This window comes from Lotus japonicus, chromosome 2, assembly GCF_012489685.1.
Source record: "Lotus japonicus ecotype B-129 chromosome 2, LjGifu_v1.2".
Taxonomy (NCBI): Eukaryota; Viridiplantae; Streptophyta; class Magnoliopsida; order Fabales; family Fabaceae; genus Lotus; species Lotus japonicus.
In genome coordinates this window covers 47321010-47330963 of record NC_080042.1, presented here as the reverse complement: position 1 = coordinate 47330963, position 9954 = coordinate 47321010, and the positions used below count along the sequence as shown (strand labels likewise).

General features: G+C 31.5%; 1 protein-coding gene across 1 annotated transcript; it reads right to left on the bottom strand.

Moving 5' to 3' along the window:
• Nucleotides 1-537: 537 nt before the first annotated feature.
• Nucleotides 538-9377, bottom strand: LOC130736530 (uncharacterized). Its single transcript, XM_057588351.1, has 12 exons — nucleotides 9203-9377; nucleotides 6986-7082; nucleotides 6783-6903; nucleotides 6604-6688; nucleotides 5921-5973; nucleotides 5661-5825; nucleotides 5500-5550; nucleotides 2647-2702; nucleotides 2426-2477; nucleotides 2107-2271; nucleotides 1826-1934; nucleotides 538-1007 (listed from the first exon to the last, which is right to left on the bottom strand). The coding sequence occupies exons 1-12, from the start codon at nucleotides 9375-9377 to the stop codon at nucleotides 538-540; spliced, it is 1599 nt and encodes a 532-aa protein (XP_057444334.1).
• Between the last annotated feature and the right edge of the window lie 577 nt (nucleotides 9378-9954).

Here is a 9954-nt window from a genome sequence, read left to right as displayed (position 1 = left end):
TGACCCAACCGGCCGGAAGGACCAAAGCCAATCATTTTGCCAAAAACTGGGGATCAATCCCCACCTTTACTCCGGCGAGGGACTAAAGCCATATTTATGACAAAGGTTAGGGACCAAAAACTGGATTAAGCCTTAAGAAAATAAAGAACAAGCAAAAAATTGGGAGTATCCCAATAACACAATTATTCCGCCAAGGTTAGCCCAACTGGTGGCTTAATCCTATTTTCCGTAAGCTCTTGTGCTATTCTGATTGTATGGAGGTGGTGGATGCTCTCTCGGAGAATAGGTCTCATAATCTCTACTCTTATGCTGCTTTTTTATCTGAAGCAAAGAATTTGCTGCATCAAGATTGGGAAATGTCCCTCCTTCACAAGCCTAGAGAACTTAATTTGATTGCTGATGCTCTAGCAAAGATAGGAATGGGTCTTAGGATAGAGTTCTCTATGTGGCTTACTCCACCACCTGAAGTTGTTAATCTGGTAGGGTGTGGGTAGGTTTGTTTTTTTTTCTTTTGCTTCTGTTTTGTTTTTAACTTTCTCATGTACCAAAAAAATTGAACAAACTAAGCTTCTTCAACTTGCCCCAGGTCCTTTTTGCAATTGATTTGGCAGGTGGAGGAGTGCTATCAGGTATAAAAATGCTCTTGACCTCCCTTAGAAACTCCACATATACGATTGTCTCTTGCTGCTGGTCATCATCAAGCAAATCTTGGCCCTTTACAATAGCTGAATTGATCTTATCTTGGACTATTGGAGGAAGCTTAGAACTGACACACTTATCTTTCATATGTTTGCTCATTTTGTAAAGGTAACGATCAAGAGCATTCATTGCTTTCATGTTCTTCTTGAACTCCATATCATCAACCTCGTAATTTTCAGCTTCTTGAATCATTCTTCTGATTTCTTTAGCTGACAGCCTTTCTGTTTCATTGTTTATGGTTATCTCATTCTTAATACCAGTGGTTATACTTATTCCCTCAACAGAAACAGTTAGAATGCCATTTTCATCTATAGCAAAGCATAGACTAAAAGGATAGTGTCGCAACCAGGATTGAGGCGGGACGGCGCTACAAACATTAGACTTCAGAAGAGTCACCACCAATGTTTTTAAAGTGGGAAAACATCGGAAAACCCATAAACTTATGATCTTCGCAACCAGAGTTGGATCCGGGAGTCGATTACTCACCCTAAGCGTCCATTTACAAATGGAGCCATGTAGTTCTTAAAACATTTTTAGTTGATTTGTGTTTTTTATTTTGAAAAGATTTGATATATTAACATGTCTTAGTTATGTAGAAAATAGATCAATTTACGTTGGTGGATGTATTTTATTTACAAAAATAGCCAACCATTAAGAATTCACGTTAGTTTAAATTGATACTAGTTTTTAACCCGTGCCTTGCACGGGAAATTTAATTTTAGATTTATTTTTTTATTTTTGTTAATTAATTAATATCTTTTTTATTTATTTTATATATGTATTTAGTTTATTTTTCGTTTTTTGCACATTTGTGATGTAGGTTTTTTTTTCAAAGTAATGTGTTTAAGGGTCGAAAGCACATTTAAATTGATGTATGCACGAAGATTTGCAAACATAAAACGATTTATTGAATATTTTAGTAACATGGTCAATATACGAAAAACAAATGTCAAAATGTTTGAAAGTTACCACATAGGTCAATTTACCAAAAAAAACACATTGTCAACGTGGGTAAAGGCATAAAAGTGAAAGTTTAGCACATAGGTTCTTTATTTGTAAACAATCTTGAGGAAATGCTACTAATTCTTTGAAAACTTGATCTTTTTGAACATTTCTGCATCGTTACTTCCAACAACTTCTGTTATGGATCCTTCATATGAACGACGTTTAATAGGTGTGTTGGAGTCTTCAAGTATAGGTGTAGGTGTGTTTCGTTTAACATTTTTAGTGATTGTCTGCAAAATAAACATATTTAAAATAGTGATGACCAATGTCTAAAACAAACCTATTTGACAATAATGATGACCAATACCTCAATCAGAGATTTTACATTTGAATCGGAAATATCAAAATTCATTATGTAGATATAAATAACCATTATTTAGCAATAAAAGTTTAAAATTTTACCGTTGTTTTGAATTTTGAAATTATTTGTTGGTCCTTGCAAATTTTCAAGACGTTAAATGCTGGATTAAACCACCTTCCGCATATATCCTTCCCTTCAACCTTGAAAAGAAATTTCTTGTGCACTAAATCTACAATTTCTTGTGGGGGGTGTTCCATGCTCCCGGTCTACATAAATTAAAATGAAAAAATTAATATATTATGAATTAAGTGAGCAATAAAAATGTACCTTTTTTTGACATGACTATGTTTACCTTTTCCATTTTTCCAATATCTCGTTGCTTTTTTTGTTCATCAGATAACAACCTTCGCGATCAAAAACGGTAAACGTTGTAGATCCAGTATCATCAGCAACATTAAGCAACAATTTGTACCTGATGTAAACATTAATAATTAAATAAATTGCATATTTTACAAATTAATTTATTTATCGAATTTGTAGATTACCTTATGGTAGGAGTGACATGCTTGTTACATTTTTCACAATAATATTGTGCTCCGTTAGAGTATGCTGCTGAGTTACATTCACAGTCATGGTAATACCAATCATTTGTGCTCTCAATTTTCTTAATCGTGGCATATATAATGAATATTGTACGCTGTAGAAATGAATTAAATGCAAAAAAAAAAATTGTAGTTAGAACTGATTGTTAGATTAACAGTGATAATAACATATGTAAATGTAATACTTTTAAATGTAAATACTCAGTAACATGTTTTTTTAAATGGGAAATGATTGTACTTGATTTTGTTGTTATTTTTTAGATAGTAATTTATTTATAGAAAAAGTAATTAAATTTGTATAGTGTAAACTTTATTTTTCTAAAAGGAGGGATTATAGTGTCTATTGTTTTTATAACTGAATATAAAACACACTATTTAAGATCCATTAAATACGTTTATATAAGAGTTTTTATATTTATTAAATGATAATTAATATACTCGTTAAAAGACCTTTAAGTAGCTGAGTTTTTTTTATTTTCTTTTTTAAATACGGTATTTACTTTTAAAGATTTTTTTAAATTGATTAAAATTTAAGTTTTTTTTTTTTAAAAATTAAATAAGTGTTTCAGCATTTTTTTTTAAGAATTGAATATAGTAGCTGTTGTTTTAACTGTTGACTATGAATTAATCTTTTTTAAAAATGTTCAAACCGTGTATCAAAATCTTTTTTTCCTATTATAACGTTATGAATTTAAAGCAATTAAATTCAATGAAAGACTATTAGAGTTTATGGTCTAATTAATTGATATTTTATCCCATTATTCATGTGTTGCTAATTTCCCATAATAGGTGATTATTAGATTAGTTTAATAAGTATTTAAGTTTGTAGTTAGTGTTTAAAAATCTCTAACCCCTTGGATTTTGTATTTAAAACGCATTTCTGTTTATTGTAATCCTTAACATTATATGTTTATTTACTAATTTAATAATATATTCATTGATACTAAGTTAATAATATAATAGGTAATTGTTTTATTTAATTAAAACGTTGAATGAAAATCAATGTCTGTTTTTTTTAATAAAAAATTTTCTAATAAATAAAATTAAAAGTGATGAGAACATACCGATCTGCAAGTAACCAAATTTTTAATATTTGTGCTTGGGAAAAGCGTTAGTAACATTTAATCTTTCAATCACAATGTTCATTACTTGAGTCTGAACTGCATCACACTCAAATAATCTTCTAAAAAACAAAAATTATGTTGTTATTTGTCATCTAAATTTGTTCAAAGTAATATGAAATCCACAGTACATACATACCTTTCTCTGTAGGACACTGCTTGTGGAATGTCAGGATTGAACATTACTTTAGTGCAGTTTAACCCAGCAGTCAGTTTATATTCCCCTGGAAAAAAAATTAGCGATCGATTGTAAGTTTAAGTTTGAACATGTTGATTTATTATATAGAAGTTTATGTTTGTTTGTTGCTCAAAATTATTAAATGTACCTTGATGAATTGTTACAACTCCAACAATATGATAATAACAACGTGTTTGTTGTCTTTTGAATTTAGAAGTGCATCCAATTCGTCGACAAATTAGCCGTATAAAAAACATTTAATTTTTTTGCTGGAAAAAAATTAAATAAAAGTTGTTAACTTTCTGCCGTAGGAATTTAGAGAAATTAATAATACTAATTTGTTATTGATAAAAACAAATTTATCCTTGAGATTCAATTTCAATGTCTCTGCTCTGCGTATGGACTCCGTTCCGCTCAAATCCGTTGTAATTTCCGACGTGCATTACTTCGCCCATAACTTTTGTTTGAATGGTAATGTCAATACATGGAAGTGTTGATGTATTTGAAGTTATTTAAATGAAGGTATTTATATACCAACTAAGAACCGCTCGTCAAAGTTAGAATTTAGAATTTCATGCACGTTGTCAAATAACAGATCACGCACAGGAAACATATCTTTATTATATGGAATCATCCTTGATCTACTTTGCAAGTGTATCTTATAGATATGCCTAGATGCACTAAGACCTCGGAAAATATGTCATACCTTAGAAATATTCAAAACGGTATACCAAACCTTCCGTGATTCTGTTGGCAAAACGTTCATGAAGGTTATGCCTACACTCGGCATGGATTGTTTGACCTTAGAAATGAAGGAGTTTCATATGAATTTATGTCTGTGAATTAAATTGAAATACAATTACATATTTAATAATAGAGAAATTGTTTCTGGTTTACATACCTTTCGATCCATCAACAACAGATTATAGAACGAACCGTTCTGTCCTTCCTCCTCTTCTTCAGCAAACCACGCCCTTATTACTCGAACGACAATAGTCCAATCATGTGTTAAAGGAGTTAGTTGGTCAAGTAGGCTATAGTTCGGATTCATGATGCAAGGAAGTCTTGGAGATGAAAACTAACGTCTGTTGATTTTGGTCTGAACTTATGTATCAAAAGAGATGTATACTAAAGTATATATAGGCTCATTGCTCTTCTGTGATTCCTAATTGATTTTGTTTTGATTTATTATTATTTATTTTTTTGTTGAAGCTCGAATTTTTATTAGTATAAGTTGAAATTTTTTAACAAATTAATGCGTTATTCTATTTTTTACTTGATTCCGAATTTTTCATTTATGTATGTAGATTTTATTTACTTTATTAATGCACATAATTTTGTATAATTAATGTATATAATCAAGTACTTAATGTACTTATTTGTGATGGATGAATTTTAAAATTACTAAGTTGTTGCTTGATTTTTTAAAAATAAATCGATGTAATTAATGTACTTATTTGTGATGGATGAATTTTAAAATTAAATCAATGTTATTAATTTTGTTTTTTTAATTCTAATTCAAAGGTATTTTAATTCGATATAAGTTGTTCACGGTCTAAAACTAACTTATATTTAAAAAGTGAAAACCAATACCTCCGTCGGGGATTTCAAAACTATAACAGAAATATCAGAACCGCTGGCCTCCTTCAGGGAAAAATAAAGTTATGTAGAAATTTGGTTAGTTTACTTTTATCTATATATGTATAACTATAACTTTCAAGTCAAATGTTTAGGGCGTGAGTTGTACTATTTACATTGTGAATGAACTTCATAATAATGTCTGCATCCTTGCAAATTTTTTTAACCGTGTATGTAGACTCAAACCTGCCTCCAAAATCCTCCTTAGCCTCGACCTTGAAGAGGAGTTGCTTATGCATTATGTCACGAATCTCTTGGGGAATACTCAATTTATCACCCCCCTACAATCAATCCATAATAATTACATTTATGATTATGTAGAAATTGAATGTTGTGTTATCACTTTTGCCTTTATCATATTGTAATATTAAAATACCTTAACAACATTTGCCTCGACATCTTTGGCTGATTTTTGAATAATGGCAAAACCTTCAAAATTAAAATCATGAATTATGCAGATTCATTGTCATCGGCCACAGAAACACAAAGTTTGTACCTATGAAGTTTAAATGGAGAAAATGTGTATGATGAATAACTATTCAACGTTAGCCACGTTTTATATTGTAATTACAAATGTACTGAGTTAAATATAGTATAACCTGGGGGTAGGATTTGCAACATGTTTATTGCAATTTTCACAGTACCAAAACCTGCCTTCGTTGTGTTTAACAGATTTGTTGCACTTGCAAGCTTTCTAGCTCCAATCATCAGGGTTGACAATCTCTTCAATACTTCCAAGGACAATGAATATAGTACGCTGGTAATACTTTGAAATTAGATTTCAAAGTCGTTATAAATAAAATTTAAAAATCATTTGTGGAAAGGGAGGTGACTTACTGTTTTACAGTCTACCAAACCACTGATAGTTGTCCTTGGATACAGCTTTAAGAAGTCATCTTCCGCTGACGGACGACTCAGATCTGTTATTTGGCTTAACGTCTGGTTCGACGTTTCATTGTTCTCGGCAAGACTAATAACATACCAATATCTTTGACTTTCGAACATAATATATGGTTAATAACGATATAGAAGATGTCATCATAAACAAAGGAAAAATACTTTTTTCGCAGACAAACAACATTGGGATGATCCAGGTTGAACAGTAGTTTGCTGCAATTGAATGCATTTTGCAATTCAATTTCTCCTGAAAATAATGTTTACCACAAATGTGTCAGATATCATGTACGGAAAACAAAATATGAAATAAACAAAAAACATGACGCGGTAATCAAATTAACCTTGAATGTCCTGAGTTTGGCAAGTAAGAGCACAACAACAACATTGGAAATATTTCCAGCTTGCAGGAAAGCATTCAATTCTTCAACATATTCACCAAACAAAACACATTTTGTGTGAGGGCTGAAATTGTAAATGAAAAATAAATTGAGAAAATAAAATATGTGTATCCATAATACATTTAAAAAAAACATTGAAAACAAACCCTCCAGATGTAATTTCAATTTGTATCCTTTTTGTAGGCACTCCATTTCGTGAGAACTCAACTTCTGTACCTATGGCTGTAAGCGAGCCAATGACATCTGAAAAAAATTATATTTGTTAGAATAATAAAAACCATAATTTTTCGTATACTGATGAAAGAATCACATAAAATACATACTGTAAACACCTAATTTTGTCCTACTTTTAATAAAATTAATTTAATATAAAAAATAGCACTCAAAATTATTAATAGTAATTATTTAAATGATTTCAGAATTATAATATTAATTAAATAAATAAATACGAAAATAAATATTAAATACAAAAAATAAACTAGATTGTTCTAGATGGGCTTTTCTTCCTCTCCAAGAAGGGTGAAGAATGATTCCTAAGAATATTCTAGGAGTGGTGAGAAAGAAACCCTAAACCTGCAGCTATAAATAGAGAGAGGGTTTTGGTGGTGAGATCATGTTCAAAAAGAGGGAGAAACAGAATGATCACTTTTGAGTTGTAATTCCATCTTTGAACTACAACTCTAAAATACAAGATAATGAGGTTGAGAGTGGAAGAGAAAATAAATGAGTGAGCTTTGGTTCCATCTTTGAGCCACGGTTCTAAACCTAAAAATAATTCATAGTGTGAGAGTATCTGGTGGGAGAAGGCACGATCAAAATGCCAAAGGAGGAATATAGCAAATGGGTCGTGAAGCAATCAAAAGATTGTGGAAAGGAAAAATCTCTACGGTTCTTTAACTAGGTAACCTTCTTCCCTTCTCTAGTTTTTGTTAGGCTCAATAGTTATATTAAAGTACTGGTTGATTCCTCTGTTATTTAACTGCAAGCGAATTTGAATATTATACAAGTGAATCAATTTCAAGTTTTACAAATGCCTTTTAATCTATAAAACATAAAACTACATCATGCTGCACAATTTCAGTATCAGTTTTATACAATAACTGTTAACAACATGCACCCTCAAAACTTTATAATCCAGAATCATTCATTAGCTTCCTCATATTTTATATCTGTCCTTTGTCAATGAAATCAACTTGGCTAAAGCAAGTAGCTTTTTGTTCATGTACGTCCCTTTAGCTAATGGTGTACCTGATTATTTTCTCTTTGTGTGACATCTCTAAATTGGTGAGGGGTTATATATATATATATCATTATGATTTTTGCCCACGAGGAGATATATACAAGGGACATATATTGAAACGGGAATAGAAGCACTGCTCTTGCTATTGCATTGCAGGCTAGGTTTTTGTCGTTAGGCATTAACTAGTTTATTAGGTTAAGGTAATGATAAAATAAGAATTAATTAAAAAATAAGATGTGCAGCGGCGCTGCCCTCTTCCATTTAAACTAGGTTTTTTTATTTTCTATTCAATCTTCTCAAATCATGCAATTAATTAGTTATTTAATGGAAATGGTAACTTGGTCAAATATTGTATCGGTTAATTTGTTAAATACCCAAAATACAAGATAGTAAGAATCCTCGAAATTTATAATAAAGTGAAACCCAATAAAATATTAAGGTAATTCCCTTTAACATAAAAATCTAAAAACACACTTTGTTCAAAGAAAATTCACACCGGCTTTTTCAAGCTTCTCAAAATCAAATCCCGGCTTCTTTAAGCCATTCATGGTCAAGCTCAGGCTTCTTCAAGCCTTTCTTTGTCAAGCTTCTTCAAGCTTTCTCCCATCCTTTCAAATCAAGCTTTTTCAAGCTTCTCAGAACTACGTTGCCTTGATGTCTCTCTAAAGAGAATACGTAGGCCGGGAAGCGATTCCCGTCAGGCACCCCAAATCAAATATCTATTTAAACCTCAAGAACTACGTGGCTTTGAATTCTCCATCGCACTTTGGGGATACGTAGGAGCGGGCATCAACAACCGTCAAGCCAAATTTGTAAATAAAAATATTTTTTTCTTAATAAAATATAAACTATTCTTTAATCAAAATCATTTTCTTGGGGTGGAATAAATAAAAATCTATTTTCTTTCACACAATTAATTAGGGTAATCATTTATAGATGGACGCGTAGGGTGCTAGTACCTTCCCTACGCGTAATTGACTCCCGGACCCGTTTTTGGTTTCGAAGACTATATTCATATGGGTTTTCTAATGTTTTCCCTCTAAAAAAAACATTGGTGGCGACTCTTCTGAATTTCTAAATATTTTTAGCGTCGTCCCGTAGCTACCCTGGTTGAGACACATACCAACCAAAATTTGTTGATCAAATGAAGGGCTTAATATCTCTTCAAAATCAGCAAATTTGAAGAGGTTTACGGGGACCTTTTCAACGCTTACTGGAATGACTTTGGTCTCAAATTTGAAGGTTATTTTATCCTGATTCTTACATGGCCTGAAGTCACCAGTGTTGTTTCCTACCATAAAATCATGGATTGAGTACACCCCCCCCCCCCCTTCGTTCATGATCTTGTCAAAACGATAGACATGTTGCTTTCTGACGAAAGCATGAATCTTGTCACCCTATGTAAATTGCAGGACGAACGTTAAATGGTAGTATATAAATTAGAGAATGAAATTTTTTTAAATTCAATTAAATATTTGATAAGTTTTCTACCTTGCCATCAATTAGCAACATGTTGTAGGATAGAGGTAACCCAGACTTGTCTGCGAGTGGACCATGCCAACTTCAAATGACTCGAACAATTAAGGTCCACTTTTCCTTAGAAGGATTGATTTGGGAGAAAAAAAAGTTCATAGTATCAGGTATAGAAAAAACGCAAACTAAGATAGGATTTCAACTTATGATTTGGATGGATGAATGATATAGTTTGTTAGGTCAGTCTCTATTTATCATGTAGAGGTATAATAGGCAATGATCATTTCCTTAATGAATATTGGTGGGAAAAGGGTCTCGGAAATGGGTATTGAAAACCGGTCTTGGAAATTAATTTCCTTACATAGAACTTGGCTACTGAATTTTAAAAGTTTTAAAATATTT